At 34.7% G+C, this 19,976-nt stretch overlaps 1 protein-coding gene across 1 annotated transcript; it reads left to right on the top strand.

The window, feature by feature from the left end:
* The first annotated feature begins 14,558 nt into the window (after positions 1–14,558).
* LOC133323092 (glycerol-3-phosphate dehydrogenase, mitochondrial) lies at positions 14,559–18,624 on the top strand. The gene is made up of 9 exons (XM_061532050.1): positions 14,559–14,678; positions 14,748–15,014; positions 15,181–15,293; positions 15,370–15,533; positions 15,908–16,603; positions 16,668–17,080; positions 17,152–17,340; positions 18,321–18,422; positions 18,485–18,624. Exons 1-9 carry the CDS (start codon positions 14,577–14,579, stop codon positions 18,617–18,619), a joined length of 2,181 nt encoding a protein of 726 aa, XP_061388034.1. The 5' UTR covers positions 14,559–14,576; the 3' UTR covers positions 18,620–18,624.
* The last annotated feature ends 1,352 nt before the right edge of the window (positions 18,625–19,976 follow it).

Genomic DNA, 19,976 nt, shown 5'->3' on the forward strand with positions numbered 1-19,976 from the left:
TGTTGTGCTCCCGCCGGCGGGAGCAGCAGCAGCACATCCCATCATCAGCAGCCCCATTTTCAATAGATGAAAATGATGAAAAACATTTAACAAATTTGATTTTCTGGATTTTATGTCGTCCAATAGATGACGCAGTGTTGCCAACTCCCTGGATTATGTTATTTTAACTTTTTAAAGCATACTTTTAGGCGCAAAATATGAACGGGCTCTTTAAATTTGATACAAAATATGAAATAAACAGTTGGGAATTTTAAAAAGCATTGCTTTATTATTTTATTATTCATTGTAACAAAAACAAATGTTATAGTTAATAATAATTACAATATAGTATGTTTTATATTGACAGATGTAACTTCCAGTTTTTTTACAATATGGTCAAAAGGGGAATTCCTTATTCATTTCGACAGTTTTTTAGCTTTTCACACCCTTAGGGTCAATTTTTTTCTATAGAAAATCTTTGATCATTTACATAAAATCGGAGGAATTTATATATGGGAGCTATATCTAAATCTTATCTGATTCTCACTAATTTCAATTGAGTTCGTCTCGGGGCCAAATAAATGACCTTTGTCTAAATTCGTCACTAGGCCAAATAAATGACCTATGTCAAATTTCATTTCATTTGGATACATTGAAAATCAAAATAGGGTATAAATAAAAAAATCGTAGTCCCGAAGGGTCGATTTTTTTTTTGTTAGAAAAACTTTTTTTCATCTTCCTTCATACAATCATTTCAAACATGTTTGATGCTAATCAAAACCTTCGTAAAATGAAAATTTAGTTCATAAAATATTGTTTGATGATGATTATAATATAAAGCATACTTTTAGGCGCCATTATACGAGTATGCATGTTGGAAATAAAAGAGAATGGAAATATATAAAAATGTCAATATCGAGTTGCAATCTATAAAAGAGGGTAGAGGCCTGAATAAATGCTTGATAATTATTCTGCAGGTCCAAACACAATCCATTTAAAAATAGCACATTTTAATCAAATAATGGATATGTAGAGAATCGATTTCTGAGTCGATCTAAGCATGACGGTCAGTCTTCCTCAATCTGGCATTTATTATCCGAATGTATTGAAAATTTTGGCAATACCCTTCGAAATTGTTGAAAATCATGTAAATATTGCACCAAAGACACAACTTTGGTTCGATTCTCATCAAAAAGGTCGTTGGGGTTATGGGGAACACACGAATGGCTACACACACACCCACAAAGCTTGAATATATATGTTCATTTTTTTCACTGTCTCTCTAAACACCACATCTAATTGAACAAAATAAAACAAACAATAATAAAATTAACACAATTATATTACATGAGATGTAATGTGCTGCGTTCAACAAAAGTGTTAATGGGGTAGGGACGAACCAATGACTTTTATCTCAACAATTTATAAATAAAATAAAAATAACAACAAAAGACAAAACTAAAAAAAAAAAAAATGGTAAATGAAAAACAAAAAAAGACAAGAAAAAATAGGACAGGCAGACGACTAATTTATGCACTGCATATCGTCTTCATAGATTAACACTTTTTTTTAATTTGAGATAGAAATGAGATTTTGTTTGTTTGTGTATGTAATTGTTGGTGTTTTTTTTTTATTTGAACACAGATTTGAAGAGCAAAGATAATGATTTTAAATTAATTTTGAGTTCAAACACAACGTAAATGTTCAACACTTGGATTTAGCCCGTGAACAACACGACAAATGAAGAGAATAGTAGTCGCTTTCAGTCATCGTTTGGCTTCGTTGCCATTTTTTCCGTTCGTGTTGTTGTTATAGTGAGTAAATCAATTTGTTATTGTAATAAGTTTTCTTTTGTTAGTTGGTAGCGGCACTTGTCTAAGATGTTGTTAACATTTTTTTTTTGTCGTAGCCTCAATTATTTAAACACTATGAAAAACTAGGGATGGTGATTTTTTTCTATAGGAAATAAATGAACCTAAAAGATCTGAGATGTGTATATTTTTGCATGTACATACATATGTACAACCTTTAAAAGCCTTTAACACATGGTGTAGATAATAACTTGTTTCTATATAAAAAATTATCCCTGTGTATTCAACATTTTTTACAAGTAAAAAAATGTCAGTCGTTGTTGCCGACAGATGTATACCCCTAGTCAATGATGATCTAAGTTTGGTAAAAGTGTTACGATTTTCATTGTTTGTATCAAATCGGAAATTTCATTTCTTTTCATATTGTAATTCAATATGAAAAGAAATGAAATTTCCTGTTTTTTTTTTTTAATAATGACCCTTTGTAGAGGGGTGCCACAAGGAGTGGACCGATGGGCCTCACCTTCGAACTTGATCTAGGATTGGTAAAACAAATGACCATGTGTAAAGTTTTGGAGGCAAATCGGACGTTCTATTCGTTTGATATTGGACTAAAAAATTATTAACATTTTGAACCTTTGTAGGGGAAGAACAAGAAGGAGTGGACCGATGGGCCTCATATTCGAACTTGATCTAGGATTGGTAAAATAAATTACGACGTGTAAAGTTTGGAGGCAAATTGGACATTCTATTCGCTTGATATTGTACAAATTATTAAGAATTTCTAATCTTCGTAGGCGGGGTACCAGAAGGAGTGGACCCATCGACCCACATGATATATGTTTGGAAGAGGTATTGCGATTTGCAAACGTTGGACCAAATCGATGGAATCTGTATGAATTGTTTTCTTATAGGATAGAATCAGCCCGGCGGGTCTGAGCGTTTTTTTTTCTATAGGGAAAAATCTGACCCTAACGGACAATGATTTTTTTCTATACTGTCCTGATTTTTTCTTTACGAAAAACCCATTTATATAGAAAAATGGCGGCTAAAGGTCTGCAATGGGATCTGTGTTAACTGTTTTCTGACCCTGCAGGTCTGAGTAATTTTTTTTTTTATACGGAAAAATCGGACCCTCTCGGACTAGGATTTTTTCTATACTGGTGTGATTTTTTCTTTAAGAAAAAACTCTGTCTGAACTGTGATTTTTTTCTTCGATCCGAAAGAATTGACCTTGCAGATTTGTGTAAATTTTTTATAAGGGTCTGCGAACGGACTAGGACTTTTTCTATACTGGTGCGATTTTCTTTACGAAAAAACCCTGTCTGGTCCTTAATTTTTTATTCTAAAATTGACCTTATAGATTTGTGTGAATTTTTCTGTAGATAAAAACGTCTAAGGTCTGCAATTTGTTTATACGAAAACCCCTGTCGGGAAAAATAGCCCCTATTTGTTATGAAAAAAATCAACCTTGGAACATTGTCCCACTATATTATAAATGGTTTTTTTTATCAGAAATAGAATAACTCTTTATGGAAGACCCATAAAAATTTGGGTAATTGTAAAAAAAGCTAAAAGATAAAACATCTGTTTTATCTTTTTTGTCTGTGTATTAACAACTGAACGACAACGACGAGAGACAACAAGTCACGACCAGATGTCGCAAGCCGAGGGAGGGCCAATTTTTTTTTGTGGCGAAACAAATTCACGAATGCAATTTGCAAAATTCTCGCCAAAACGATATGTTTGTGAGGTGGAAAAATAGAAGCAGTAGTACATCTAACAATTGTAAAGTACTTAGTCAACGAGAGGCAGAGAATAATTGAGAGAGAGGGAGAGAGCTCGACAAAAGGTGGATTACATTTAATCAAAACTATTACACATCAAATTATATCGGTTCCGTAGCGCTAAAATTCTTTTAAGTTGCACATATGTGAAAGACGGTCGCTTGCCTTTAAATCGGTCGGTCCAAATCTCGTGCGAAGAAGGTTAACAAATTAGTGGTTAGGCGGTAAGCAAAAACAAAAAAAAATCCTTTTGGATAAACGAAAGTGGGTCTTTCACGACGGTAACGGTGGTGGATTATATTTTTGTTATTAAATCAATAATAACACAAATAGAAAATTTTATATAAAAACAAAATACTTTAAAGGGGGTAAGAAAAAAATTGAATGAAATTTTGCTTGCAAAAATTTTACAAAAAGTGTTGTGCAATCAATTACATGATAATTCGTTTTATCTCCGAGAACTTTCCTCAAGTGAAATTATTTTTATATTTATAGAGGAAGAGGAGAAGAAAGAGAACAAATTGAAATGTTAAAATATAAAAACAACAACATTAAAAAAAACTAATACAAAACTGTGACAATTTTTGTTTATTTATGGAATAGTTTTGTCTGGTCAATGTTGTGACCGCCGAGTGAGTGCGTTTCTGTCATAAAGGTGGTAATGTGCGGTTTTGGAATGTAACATTTGCACATACCTACGAAAGTATGTTCGTAGAATTACGTACGTAGAGAGGCATGAGAAATATATCGCGATTATAGTCTGACAGTTTGGCCAAGTGTAAATGACCGGACCCACAGAGACTTCAGTTGGAACTACGAGATAGTGCCAAACCAAATGATTGTGTTGTTGGCAGCATCATCATGACATGTTGCTTCTTGTCGTCGTCCCCGTTTGTTGCTAGTTTTTTTTCGGTCGGATTTGGTTTTGGTTGCTATCATTAAATAATTAAATCAAATTGCATCTATTTTAAGCGGCATTCTTAAAAAAAAAAAACTAAAACAAAGAACTATAATTTTGAAAAGTGAACAACAAAAAGAAAATTGAAAATAAAAAAAAAAAAATATAATGCTACTTAAACATAGGAACGTTTATCGATAATTAATTACACAAAAGGTGACAATAAATTTGTATATAATATTGAATGGGTCTCTTAAAAAATGTGCATAGAAATTGCATTGTTTCGCTTTTATTCGATGAGATCGAAAGTTTAAGAATAGTGGCCAAAAGGTCTCACATATGATAATTAACAAGTAAAAAGGTGTTAAGTTTCGAACCGTACTCTCCATGAAATTTCCAATTATAGATGGATTTCCGTCCCGTCAAATTACATGGAATGTTTTAAACAAACTTCCAACATCATTCGAAAATCGGGGGGAATACATACAGAAGGATTATAAATAAAATGGACATATACCTGTTAAGAGATACCAAAATTGCAGCCACTAAAATCAAAAATATCAAAAATTGGGAGGTTCTATTGTATAGACCATATCCATCTAAACATTTTGAATACTTTTGGCAGAAACTTTTGCAATTAAATCAATAGAATTCTGTTGGAAAATATTTTTAAAATTCTCACAATATAACCCATTTTTAAACACCAAACAACCTATGAATAGTAGCTATGTGTGTGCAAAATTTTAAAGCTCTGTATTCAATATTGCGAGCTCTATCGTGCATATATTGACATAAAATTTTATTCTAATTATGAAGATATATGTACATTATGGGGGACATCCAGCGAACAGATAATGTACAAAGAGCATTAATTCTAATAACAGATGCCACGAGGAGCACCCAGCTCTGAACACAAGGCCTCTGGGCCTCAGCATTAACTGTCAAGCCGTGCGTAGTGCCCTAAGGCTGCATGAACAAAATCTTTGGCGAAGTTGTACCTTTGGGCATGGTTGTATCTTGAACGAACCAGGTATGACATTGGACCAACGCGTAAAACTAAGCGACTATATATCACCAGTCCTGAGATTTGATGTAGATGTCGTTATTCCTAGTAGAAACGACTGGAACCGGAGTAACTCTCCTCTGAACGGTCTGGCTTTCTATACAGACGGATTCAATATGAAAGAATGTACAGGGTCTGGCGTCTAGCCTAGGTCTTGAGCTTGCCTACAAGCTGGATAGCAACTGTAGTCTTTTCTTACACGTTGGATAGCAACTGTAGTATTTTCCAAGATGAAATCTTCACGATTTGAAAGCAGCGGAATTGATAAAAATCTGGATGCAGATATCGTTGAAAGGTACCTATCTTTGTGGATAGTCAAGCGGCTCTTAAAGCCATAAAATCCTGTTACATCAAATCTGAGGCCCCAAGTGTAGAACAGTTTTGGAAGAACTTACTTACAGCTATCCGCTATTATGGGACACCGTGACATCACAGGTAATGAAATAGCAGACGAAAGATCAAAGTAAACAAAGAAATTCATTCTCTCGGACACAGTTATTCCACAAAAACTTCAACGTACTCGCTGATCTAATGGAGCGTAAAAACAGAATTTATGCAAGGACATAGAACTTGCTAAGTTTTGAAAGAAGACTTATGCCCCGATATGTGCGAAGGTCTTCACCAACAACTCCAGCTCATTTCCAACCGCACAGGAAGTGAAATTGACGAATGCAAATGCTAAATATGGACTCGATATATTCTGGCAAAACCTTACACACGTCTTTCAGACATAAAAAAAAACAGTAAAAACAGAATTAATGCAAGGACACAGCACTTGCTAAGTTTTTTTGAAAAATTACTTGCCAACATATATATTTTTATTAGTGTTTACTAAATGGGAGCGCTGTAATATCACATGCAAAATAAAATGAGCGTGGATTTCAAATCGAACTAAGTCTTAAAACGCTCACATCTAAACTAAAAGGTACGACTGTTCCAGTTCGTTCATTTAATGAACTAAAAAGAACGAATTTGTAAGACCTAGTTCTATTGGTCTTTTAAGTGAATCGTTCATTTGAACTAGTTCGTTCGTGAACTGTACAACTCTACGATATATCCCGGCATAACATTTCACACGCCCTTCAGACATCCTTCCCGTCATTCTCATTCATTAAAGTGAATATGAATATTCAGTCTTTACCTACAACTTCAGCTCATTTCCAAGTACAACTAACGAATGTAACTGCCAAAGACGGACTCGATATATTCCGGCATAACCTTGCAGACATCCTTCACGTCATTTTCATTCATTAAAGTGAATGTAGCTATATGGAGCGGCTATTCTTAGAGGTGTATCGAATATAAAAAATAGAATCTAAAATATATAATTGCATTTAGATTTCTAGATCACATGGAAAGCTTTACCTACCTTTGGTAAGCTCAATATTTCATATTCCGCTTCAATATATAGTGTATTTTTAACAGCATATCGTTTAGCATTTTGTGACAAGGACCTGAAGCTAATATCGTGTTCGTCCACTCGGAAAGGGTTTGAACGGTTGACAGAAATTTAAATGAACTAATTTGTTTAAAAAAATCTGAAAATTAAATTAAAAATCAAATTAGACAACAATTAATTATTTACCTTATTGATCCATGAATGACGTTCATATGAAACAGAATGTTAAGCGTGGTGGTGGTCACTTCATATAGATAAGTTAAAAGCAAACAGAGCCTCCATAATATTGTAAAAAAAATGCTGAGGATATTTGTCTTTTGTTTTGGCTTCACTCTGGACTTTAAATTTTTATTGCAGCAATATTGGTCATTAGGACAACCTAATGAGAGAGAGAAAATTTAGAGCAAAAACAAAAAATAAAGGTTTGAATACAAGGCAATGAGGTATATATCAGTTATATATCACTTAGAACATCATAGTCGAAGTCTGGCTAAGGAAATTTAATTGGGATTTATAAAATAAAATTGTTTTATAAAATAAAAAAACATACATTAAATATTTCGTAACAAGTTGAAAGGCTAACAATTCACTGACCGTCTGACCATTGTTGAGGCATTTAGTATATTCTTATTATTGGCTCACAAAACAAATCTCGTGACGATCCATCAGCATCATCATCAACGATACTTGTGCAAAGAAAATTGTTACAGTAGTTGTAGATGTTTATGTTTTTTTTTTTTTTTTTTTTTTTTTTTTTAACATTTGCCAAATTAATTGGCAAATGTTTTTGAATTGTTTTGGCAGTGTTTAATCGATAAAGTAGTATAAGTTGGAAAGTGTGAAAATAAAAGTATTATTTATTTTTTGAAAAGGTAAAATATTTTACTATTATTATAAAAATATTGAATATACAACAAATATAAACTAATGATTATGCAAAGTAAAAAATGTAGCCAATCGAAAGCATTTCCAACTGGAATTTGAAAAAAGAAAATATGTCTATCATTTGTTAGACCATAAAGCTTTCGATTGTAATATTTGTTTTTGCTATTATTGAGGAAGTACTTATCGAATTGGCCATATGTTTGTTTAATTATTGATAATGTCAATAGATTGACAATATCAATGTCAATATTTATAAGAACGTTGTTAACAAACTATCTACTTTTATCTATGTAGGTGTATATGGCAATTGTTTTATCAGTAAATATAAATTACAAATACATGCCATTTCAAGGGTAATATGAGAAGGATATTAGTATGAAATATTATTATTTCTTATATAACCTAAATATAATTTGGGTTTTTACAGTGCATTTTTATACCCTTTACCACTCTGTGGTACAGGGTATTATGACTTTGTACATATGTTTGTAACAGGCAAAAAGAAACTATATAGATTCAAGGTTCTTTTGAGAATATGCCTAGAATCACGTTCTGTGTCGATTTATGCATATCCGTCTGTCCATGTTAAATTGTAGGTTAGGTTTGGGGATATGCTGTCAATAATGTGGCTGCAGCAGTCTTTGAGACCGTCAGTTCCATTGTGATCATCACGAGAAGAAAAAAATATGGAGAGATCTAAAGGGGGAGAAAAGAAGGGGATAGGGAGAGATGAGAAGCTCACACTACCTTGTGTAAGAAGTTAAGTAAGAGATAGTATCGATGGCTATAGAGATCGGACAGAAGAAGATATATAACGTGTCAAGGTTGCACTTTCCCAATCACTTTAGGTTTCTAATGATGCTGTAGATTAGAGCATGTTCCGTTGTTGATAAGAAACTAAGACTCGCTGGAATGTGAGCACCCACTAGTCTGTGCCGTCTGTAGGCCAGGACTGGGCAGCGACACAGGAGATGCTCAATTGTCTCCGCCTTCTCCTCGTCAACGCAGAGTCTACAGCAATCAGTAGCACCATGGTCCCATTTACGGGTAAAGGTCCTGATATTGCAATGACCAGTAATGATTCCGGTCATTACTCTTATTTCAGCTTTGCTCAGCTTTGCAACAGTGAGTGTGTCCTTTTGGTAGACAGAGTCGGCCAAATAGATGTTGACACATAGCACCTAGGTTCGTTGTGTCGAAGAACGCCTCAAAATTCTGACATGGGTGGTTTGGTTGAGCCATCAATTGTTAGATCTCTAGAATGAGATCCTCGTCTTGCTAATTCGTTCGCTCTTTCATTGCCCATGATGTCACGGTGTTCTGGTACCCAACACAGTCGATAGCTGTAGGTTCTTCCAAAGGTGTTCTACACTTGAGGACGGCCTCAGATTTGATGTAACAGGATTTTTGATGGATTTAAGAGCCGCTTGACTATCCACAATGATAGTCACCGGTTCAACGATCTCTGCATTCAGACTTTTTATCAATTCCGCTGCCTTCCAAATCGTGAAGATTTCAGCTGGGAAAACACTAGGTTAGGTAAACTCAAGGCCTTGCCTTTCACAGTAGACGCCAGCCCCTGTATCTTCTTCCATCTTAAATCCGTCTGTATAGAAAGCCAGATCGTCCAGAGGAGGGCTACTGATGACAGAAATAGTCGCTTAGTTTTACGCGTTGGACCAAATCGTGTTAAATTGTACAGGTCGCATTTATGATCCGAATTTATTTGGCCCAATTGGGAAAAATCGGTTCAAATTTAGATATAGCTTCTATATATATTTTCGTTCGATTTAATGTATATGGCGCACCAAAGTCTCTATATATCTTTCGATTTGCACAAAATTCGGCATAGCGTACTGAATTGAGTCTAGAATGATGTGTGCTAAGATTCGTGAAAATCGGCTCCCATATTTATTTTCGTCCGATTTAATGTACATGGTGCACCAAAGTCCCTATATTTCATTCGATTTGCACGAAATTTTGTATAGCGTACTGAATTAAGTCCAGAATAACAAGTGTAAGTTTCGTGAAAATCGGTTCAGATTTGGATATATCTCCTATATATTTTTTTCGTTCGGTTTAATCCAAAATGGTACACCAAAGTCCCTATATATCTTTCGATTTGTGTTTAGTTTCGTGAAAATCAGTTTAGATTTAGATGTAGCTTCCATATATATTTTCGTCCGATTTTAAGTAAATGGTCCCCAACTGCAAGAAGTTGAGGTTAGTATGGTGGATTCCATACATCATTTTAAAGAGTATATTCTTCAAGATTCCAACATATTTGCAAAGTTTTAAGTTTTTTTATTCACTTGATAATCGATATCCTTGTTGAAGAGTTCCTCTAGTTCGTATGACACCTTTCGTTAAATAAGGCGCCTGAAAGTATGCAAAAAATAATTGAAAATAAATAATTTAGGTCTAGTTTTAAATTGCATTGAATGAAAAAGGAAACCAATAAGAAAAGGCCAAATGAGACGTAAATTTTTAAAATATTTTTCTAGAGAACAACAGGACGTGGATTTTTAAAATAATATTTTTTGTAGAAACCAATAAGGCGTGGATTTTTAGAATATCTTTTTAAAGGCCACTTGAGGTGTGGATCTTTAAAAGAATATTTTTAGAGGCCAATTGAGGTGTGGATTTTTAAAATAATATTTTTCTAGAAGCCAACAGGGCGTGGATTTTTAAAATATTTTTTTAATATATATATATATATATATATACGATATATTTTGCTATTCAATATTTTATCTAATTATAAAAATAGTTATAAGATTTGTCACATACTACTCAAACTATTTAGAAATTATTTATTTACAAATACGCTGTGTGTCATTCACCGTCTATGTCAGTATAATTGTTGCATCACAACCTAGTAGTAGTTTTATAAAAAAAAGGAAATCGTTGTTTTTATTGTTTATAATGCACTCACATTTGTTTTTTTATGAGAATATTTCCAATGCTGCTACTAAATATAGGGGGAGGAAACACCCCACCTCAATAATGAAATTTCTCTCTTTCGTAGAGGTACACTCTCTCCGCTCTGAAACCCCATAACCAAATGCCAGATTGTTGGTGGTGAATGAATTCTGAAATTCGTGGGGTCTGCTTGTCTCTTCATGTATTCATTCTCTTATTTATGGCGGCTTTTTAACTCATGCTCGCTGCTGCTCCCTGGGTCTTTGCGTGTGGTGAAGTTTTCAAAACACACAACAGTCGGTTTTGGACTACCGAGAAAAAACGTAGTATTCGAAAAACGAGGGGGAGAATGCGTAAAAAATAATATTGTTTTTTTTTTTAGTAGAGTGCATAAAAATTGTAGGTGAGAAAGCTTGCTAGTGCAAAAAAAATACAAAATTTAAATAATGTTGTAATTATAAAAACAGTGCTGCGGAATACGAAAACAATTGCTCACCCCATTTGAAAAGTGGCGTTTTGTAAAATATATGTGTAAAAAAATACCGGTGGTCTCATACATCCATCATTTTTGTGTGTGTGTTTTTTTTAATTGGCAAAACTTGCTGTGTTGCAGTATAACAAAAACTAATACATCATTTTGTTTTGGAATATTAAAATAAAACAACAACCCGACCCACAACAATAATGAAACCATCAATTTGATGACTCAATAAACATGAAATTGTTGGCTCCGGCAGTCTACTTTTTTTTGAATATTATTTTTGCTCACCTATTGTTAAAATAAAAGAAAGAAAAAAACAAGGAATTTAGTTTTTGTTTCTGTGTGTACATATACATGACATAGATATATACATATAACTAATTCCATATAGTTTAATAGACAATACATGTACATACATATTTAGAACAAGAAATAGATATACAAATGTGTTCCCACACTCAAAATGTATAAAAGAAATTTATTTTTTTTTTAGTAAATATTGTCACCAGAGCATAATTTCGTCATCAACCTCAACATCATCATCTTGAGAATTGAATTTACCAAATGTGAATGTATGTATGTATGACAAGATACTGGAATGTATGTCAAACACTTAATTCATATTTTTCTGAGGTAACTAAAAGGTGTAGCTCACTTCGTATATAGTTCTAACTCTTTAACCTTGAAACAACTAGAAGCGCCATAAATGCCTTTTTTTGTTAGGAGGGGGAAACCATTTCACCATGCATTATTTTCCAACTAAAAACAAATGTTTCGGCGCCAGCGGCATTTATATCTAACAAAAAACGTGATAAAACATTTATTGTTTACACGCCTAACATATGTAGATACATAACAAATGATCTAATTACTTAAAAAAATATATATATCGGAAATCCCTAAAAATTGACACAAATTTGATAATGAGTAAGAATTTTAAAGCCCATCTTTGATTTATTATTTTTTTTTAGAAATTCTTGCAAATCGTTTAGATAAATATATATTTTTAGAAACTCTCACATATTTCATGCTTTGATTATAATTCGAAACACGATTTGAATTTGCAATAGCCAACAATTTCATGAATCAACGTGTCTATTTAAAGAAGAATAATCTTGCGAATTTAGAATTCGAATAGAAACAAAGATGAATTCATTGTTCATAGAAGCAAAATATTTAACCACATAAATTGAGGTTTGAAGGTTATGATTAAATATATTTATATCCTGACAATATTATAACTTGATGTAACGTTATAATAGTTATACTGGACAGATACTTCAAATGATAATATAGGGAACATACCAAAAAGTGAACCTATTGGGTACACCAAATAAAAATTTCAGTACAATTATATAGGGGAGATATGCCTAAATGCTGGCCGATATATTTCATTAGCGTCAGGTTCGAGTTTATTATCACGATTTCCTGAGAAAACAGAATGATTACAACCGATGTCTAAATCGTATTAGAATTCCATAATTTGTAGGGTAAAACTGACTATTTCGTGTAATAACTATCCCTTATACTAGGTAGAATACTACCTTATACTATGGTAGAATACTACCTTATACTATGGTAGAATACTACCTTATACTATGGTAGAATACTATACTAATCAGCTAACTATTTTAATATAAGAAGGGGGGTTATATGGGAACTACCTCTAAAATGTTAATAATTTTTGGTAGGAAGATTTGTTAGCATATACGACTACAAAATACCAAATTACTGCGAAATATTTTGAAAAACGCGCTCAAGAACCCTAAAATACCGAATATTTAGGGTGTCTTATATGGGAGCTACCCGAAAAAATGGGACTAGATTTATAATTCTTAGTTAGGAAATGTGGTACCCAATAAAAACTTAACTCACCAAATTTTAGAGATTTCGGTTGAAAACGCGCTCAAAACCCCCAAAATACCAAAAATTGGGGGTACCGTTATATGGGGGCTAACAGAAAAAGTGAACTGATATTTATAATTTTTAGTGGAAATTTTTGGTACCCAACAAGAACCCATTGTACCAATTTTCAACGAATTGAGTTCAAAAGTGCACTCAAGATACCCAAAATACTGAAAATTCGGGGGTACCGTCATAAATGGGGCTAACAGAAAAAGTGGACATATATTTATAATTTTTAGTGGAAATATTTGGTACCCAACAATAACGCAAGGTACCAAATTTCAGCCAATTGAGTTGAAAAACGCGCTCTAGAACAATGAATACCGAAAATTGGGAGGTGCCGTTATATATATAATTTTTTAGTGGATATATTTGGTACCCAACAAGAACCCAATGTACCAAATTTCAGCCAATTGGGTTGAAAACGCGCTCAAGAACCCAAAAGCTCCCATTTAAGGCTACTCTCATATGCTGTTTGGTATACAGAGTGTCATTTCTGTTCGCATGTGTGAATCCACGTTCGTTATTGAAGAGCTCCGAGAGTTCCTTTCCGACTTTAACTGCTGACCTGGTGCCATTTAAAGTTATCCAGCATAGCCGTATTAATTTTGCAGGAATGCCGAACGCAGACCAGGCTTTAAACACCTCTGAACGGATAGGGCTGTCGAATGCGGCTTAATAGTCGACGAATATATGGAATGTGTTGATGTGTTTTTCATTGGTCTTTTCCAGGGTGAAAATTTGATCAATGGTGGATTTGCCAGGCCTGAAGCCCCATTTGTATGGTCCAATAATGTCATTGACCCTTGGCTTATCGCATATCGATGTCAAGGAAACTTATTCCCCTATAGTTGGAACATATCGTCCTGTCTCCTTTTTTGTGCACGGGACACAGGATGCACAGGAGGTTCGAATCATTGGGCATGTATTCCTCTGGCCAAATTGTACAAATCAGCTGGTACATGCTCTTGAGCAGCATCTGACCACCGGTCTTGAATAGTTCGACTGGTAATCAATCGGCACATGCTGCTTTATTGTTCTTCAGCCGATTAATTACTACTCTGACCTCATCTTGGCTAAGTGGTATACAATTTATACCGTAATCTCTTATTGGTTCTGGGATATCTTCTTCACCGTCACTATTTGATAGCAGAAGTTTTTCAAAATGCTCCTTCTGACTTCGGCACTGCCTTGCCATATTTCACAGTGGATGATGGTGTCAAAGATTTCTCAACAATCTTAGAGGACCGCCATTATCAATCCGCTTTGCTTAGACTGCTTGCAGTCTCCTCCCCCTTTGGAGGGGCGATTGTGAGATATTATCCTCCTCAATCTCTTGATTGATTCCTTGCTTTCTCATCGTCGTGAAAGATTCACCTTGATTTGGCTTATAAAATTAACATTAATATGGTATTTCATTGTTTTTGTTTTATTGCAGAATAAATTATGGCATCGAGACTATATCAAATAGGTGTGACAACCTTAAGTGCCACTATTGGTACAGTTTTGGCAACATGGACGATCGACCGTTGGAATTCACCACATACGGTATAAACTTCTCTCTAAATATTTCAAAATTCCGATACAAATCTTGTGGCCTTTTTCCATACCTTTCAGGCCATTGCCGAAATGAAGAGACCACCCAAACGTAAGCGTACCTTGGTCTCGCGTGCCGAACAAATGAAATCTCTGATGGCTGGTGAAGAATTTGATGTACTTATTATTGGTGGTGGTGCCACTGGTGCCGGTTGCGCTTTGGATGCTGTTACTCGCGGCCTGAAAACAGCTTTAGTCGAAGCTGATGATTTTGCCAGTGGTACCTCATCGCGTTCGACTAAATTGATTCATGGTGGTGTGCGTTATTTGCAAAAGGCTATTTTAGGCGTAAGTATTACAAGATAAACTGCCAAGAAAGAAAAAATCTGTAATTAAGGCTGTAGTTAAATATGCTATATAATATATAAAACAAAACCGAACCGAACTGAACAGATACAAACATATGTTAATAATATTTATTGTTGTTTTGTGTATTTTTTGTGGCTTATTGTAGTTAGATTTTGAACAATATCGTATGGTTAAGGAAGCCCTACAAGAGAGAGCAACCATGCTTGAATCGGCTCCCCATTTAGCTCATCCATTGCCTATTATGCTGCCAGTTTATCAGTAATGTCCTAAAATAGAATTTTGCTTTGGAACCGATTAGTAATTGTCTCTTTGTTTTGTGTGTGTATCCATTTAGATGGTGGCAGGTACCATACTATTGGGTTGGTATTAAATGTTACGATTTGGTTGCTGGCGATCGTAATGTCAAGAGTTCGTATTATCTATCGAAACAAGATGCTTTGGAACTGTTCCCCATGTTGAAAAGGGATAAGCTATGCGGTGCTATTGTCTATTATGATGGTAAGTAGAGTGATCTATTTTATATTTCTATAAAAAAACTGGTCATGCGGGCCCAACGAATTTTTTTCTATAGAAAAAAATGGTCCTGTGGGCCCAACGATTTTTTCTATAGAAAAAATTGGTCCTGTGTGCCCAAAGAATTTTTTGTATAGAAAAAAATGGTCCTGAGGACCCAACGAATTTTTTCTATAGGAAAAAATTAGTCCTGTGGGCCAACGATTTTTTTTTCTATAGAAAAAACGATTTTTTTCATCAACAAATAGTCCTGAGGATCCAACGAATATATGGAAAAAAATTTATCCTGATGACTTAATGAATTTTTTCTATCAATTTCAAGAACCTATTTTAACGATTCCCCTCCCCTCTCCTTATAGGTCAACAGGATGACGCCCGCATGTGTTTGGCAGTTGCCCTAACAGCTGCCCGTCACGGTGCCACCGTATGCAATCACGTCGAAGTCCTTGAGCTGCACAAGAAAAATGATGCCTCCGGCAAAAAGGTGCTGTGCGGTGCCAAAGTTAAAGATCACATGTCCGGCAAGGTGTTCGACGTCAAGGCAAAGTGTATTATTAATGCCACCGGCCCGTTCACCGACACCATTCGCAAAATGGACGATCCAACTGTCAAGACAATTTGCTGCCCCAGTTCCGGTGTCCATATTGTATTACCTGGCTATTATAGTCCCGATCAAATGGGTCTATTGGATCCATCGACGTCAGATGGTCGTGTAATTTTCTTCTTACCCTGGCAGAGGCAGACAATTGCCGGCACCACAGATCTGCCATGTGACATTACGCACAATCCCAAGCCCACGGAAGATGAAATTCAATTCATTTTGAATGAAATCAAGAATTATCTCAATGCCGATGTTGAGGTGAGACGTGGTGATGTGCTGTCCGCCTGGAGTGGTATTCGTCCATTGGTGTCAGATCCCAATAAGGATGATACCCAGTCGTTGGCTCGTAATCACATTGTCCATGTCAGTCCATCGAATTTGATTACCATTGCTGGTGGCAAATGGACAACATACAGGGCTATGGCGGAACATACTGTGGATGCGGCCATTAAAGGTGGGTAATTAAGAGGCAATCTAGGAAAGATAGGTAATATTACTTGATTTTATTTCGGTTTTAGCTTGTAATCTGAAACCAGAACGTCCTGAAGCTGTTACCTCCTACTTGAAGATTGAGGGCGGCCAGGGTTGGACCCCAACCATGTACATCCGTTTGGTACAAGATTTTGGATTGGAATGCGAAGTTGCCCAACACTTGGCCAAGTCATATGGTGATCGTGCCTTTGCTGTGGCCAAAATGGCCTCCCTAACTGGCAAACGCTGGCCCATCATCGGTAATCGCATCCATCCCGATTTTCCCTATATTGATGCTGAAATCCGTTATGGTGTCAGGGAGTATGCCTGTAATGCTGTGGACATGATTGCACGCCGATTGCGTTTGTCATTCCTTAACGTGCAAGCTGCCCAGGAAGCCCTGCCGGTTATTGTCGATATTATGGGTGAGGAGTTGAAATGGTCGAAGGATGAAAAAGAGGTAGATGAGAGAGCAGAATTAAATAATATCAGAGGTTTCTTGTATAGCAAGTGTTTGTGTTCTTTTTTTAGAAACAAATTAAAGCCGCCTCGGAATTCTTGGCCGGCGAAATGGGTCTGATGGTTAATCGTGCCACTAAGGAGAGAATACAAATTAAATTGTCCAAGGAAGAAATTCAGACATACATTAAACGCTTCCAACTTATTGATAAAGAAAACAAGGGTTATGTTTCGATCAATGATATTCGTCGCGCCCTTAAGGTAAGTTAGGAGAAAATCGGGAGTTTAATTTTCATTTAGACGGTATTTGGGAAGGTGGTCCTGAGGTCCTAGGGGTCCAACAATTTTTTTCTATTGAAATAAATGGTCCTGAGGGTCCATCGAATTTTTTTCTATAGAGAAAAATTGGTCCTAAGGGTCCATCGAATTTTTTTCTATAGAGAAAAATTGGTCCTGAGGGCCCATCGAATTTTTTTCTATAGAGAAAAATTGGTCCTGAGGACCCATGGCATTTTTTCTATAGAGAAAAATTGGTCCTGGAGTTCCATTGAATTTTTTCTATAGAAAAAATTGGTCTTGAGGGATCAACGAATTTTTTCTATAGAAAAAAATGGAACTGAGGGTCCAAGGATTTTTTTCTATAGAAAATATTGGTCCTGAGGGCCAACGATTATTTTTTCCTATAGAAAAAAATTGGACCAGAGGGACCAACGATTTTTTTCTATAGAAAAAAATTGGACCAGAGGGTCCAACGATTTTTTTCTATAGAAAAAAATTGGACCAGAGGGTCCAACGAATTTTTTTCTGTAGAATAAAATTTTACCTGAGGACCCAACGAATTTTTTTCTGTAGAAAAAAATTGTAACTGAGGGCCCAACGATTTTTTTTCTGTAGAAAAAAATTGTACCTGGGGGCCAATCGAATTTTTTTCTATAGAAAATTGGAAATGGAAGGCCAACGATTTTTTTTCAACAAAAGAAAAAATTGGTCCTGAGGTACCATCGAATTTTTTTCTATAAAAAAATTGGTGTAGAGGCCAACGAATTTTTTCTATAAAAAAATGACCCTGATGGCCCAGCAATTTTTTCTTTTATTGTTTTTGACAAAAATTGTTCTTTTTAAAAGGTCGAATTTTTTTCTATTGAAAAAATTTGTCCAGAGGGCTCAACAAAAATGATAAAACCCTTTTTAGTTTAGGATTTTGAAAATTCAATTGAAAAAAAATTTTATTTTTGCCACAGAACTTTGGTGATGGTGATATTTCCGGTGAACAATTGCATGAAATCCTTAGAGAAATCGATACCAACATGAACGGTCAGGTTGAACTGGATGAATATCTTCAGGTAATTTTCGATTTTTGAATTTTTTTATTAAATTTTAATAAAAAAATTTATTTGGATTTCAGATGATGTCGGCCATTAAAACTGGTGCTGTGGCATATTCACGCTTTGCCCGTTTGGCTGAAATGGAAGATCAAAAACAAGAAGCCCAGGCCCTTAAGCAAAAGATCAGTGTTGATCGTTCGGGTGGTGGCTTGTAAACGACAGCAACAAAAACAACAAGAAACTCATCATTAGTAGATTAGGCTTTACAAAAACAGTTCAATTTGTTTTCTTTACAACAACAAAAAACAGAATAAGGATTTCTACAAAATTTGATATTAGTAAGATAGTTAATTTATTTTCCAAAAAAAAAAAAAGAAACAAAATCAAAAAATTATGCTCGATAGTTATGAAATCAATCACACGTTTTGTAGCTAGTTTCAAATAAAATAAATATTCAATTTACACCCTAAAACAATTTACCTAAACTGCATTGCGAATATCAATACACCACCTCAAATTATAAAAAATTTGAACGAATCGAACCGAACGAACCCCACCCACCACACACCATTTTAAAATTTTTTTTGAGTTTTCTTTAAAATTGTCATTTAAAATATTTTTTAATATTATTAATTATAATGCTGTTCAAAGTTCTATTTGCGGGAGAAAATATTGCAAACAAGCAACAAAACGTATCATTAAGTATATTAAAAAAAACAACAACAACAAAAACGAAATTAAATTATAAAAACACAAAAAAAACAAAAAAAGTAAATAAACGGTAAAAATAATTATATGTGATTTTCTTTAGATCAAATCGATTGGGAATATATATGGAAGCTATAACTAAATCTGAACCGATTTCAGCGAAATCTGGCGCACGTCATTGTAGCGTCAATTGGATACTATATACCGAATTTATTCGTAATCCAACAAATTTTAGGCTAATTCGTGCTCAATTTGCAAGAAATCGATCGGAAATATATATGGAAGCTATAGCTAAATCTGAACCAAATTCAACCAAACTTAGTACACTTCATTGTAGCCCCAATTAGATGCTCTATACCAAATTTCATCGCAATCGAATAAATTTTGACTACTTGGTGCTCAATATGCATAAGATCGATCGGAAAAAAATATGGAAGCTATAACTAAATATGAAATTATTTCAACCAAACTTAACACACAATATTGTAGCCCCAATTACATGCTCTATACCAAATTTCGACGCAATCTAACAAAATTTAGTCTAAATGGTGCACCCTTTTGATGAAATCGAACGTAAATATATATGGGAGCTATATAAATTTGAACCTAATTCAACCAAACTTAGCACACTTCATTGTAGCCCCAATTGGATACTCTATGTAAATTTTCGTCGAAATGAAATCTATCGGAAAAATATGTGGGAGCTATAACTAAATCTGAACCAATTTCAGCGAAACTTAGTGTACGTCATTGTAACCCCAATTGGGAACTCTATGCCAAGTTTTGTCGCAATCGAACAAATATTGGCAACTTGGTCCTCAATTTTCATGAAATCGATCGGAAATATATATGGAAGCTATAGCT

Source organism: Musca vetustissima, unplaced genomic scaffold (genome assembly GCF_032173495.1).
Source record: "Musca vetustissima isolate MV318-11 ecotype Yass unplaced genomic scaffold, APGP_CSIRO_Mvet_v1 utg15667, whole genome shotgun sequence".
Taxonomy (NCBI): Eukaryota; Metazoa; Arthropoda; class Insecta; order Diptera; family Muscidae; genus Musca; species Musca vetustissima.

Bases quoted from the DNA above. Each gene is read 5' to 3' on its own strand.
- LOC133323092 (XM_061532050.1), top strand. From the start codon at position 14,577: ATGGCATCGAGACTATATCAAATAGGTGTGACAACCTTAAGTGCCACT. The intron at 15,015-15,180 runs GTAAGTATTACA...GGCTTATTGTAG, and splicing joins TGCAAAAGGCTATTTTAGGC to TTAGATTTTGAACAATATCG. The intron at 17,081-17,151 runs GTAGATGAGAGA...TTCTTTTTTTAG, and splicing joins GGTCGAAGGATGAAAAAGAG to AAACAAATTAAAGCCGCCTC.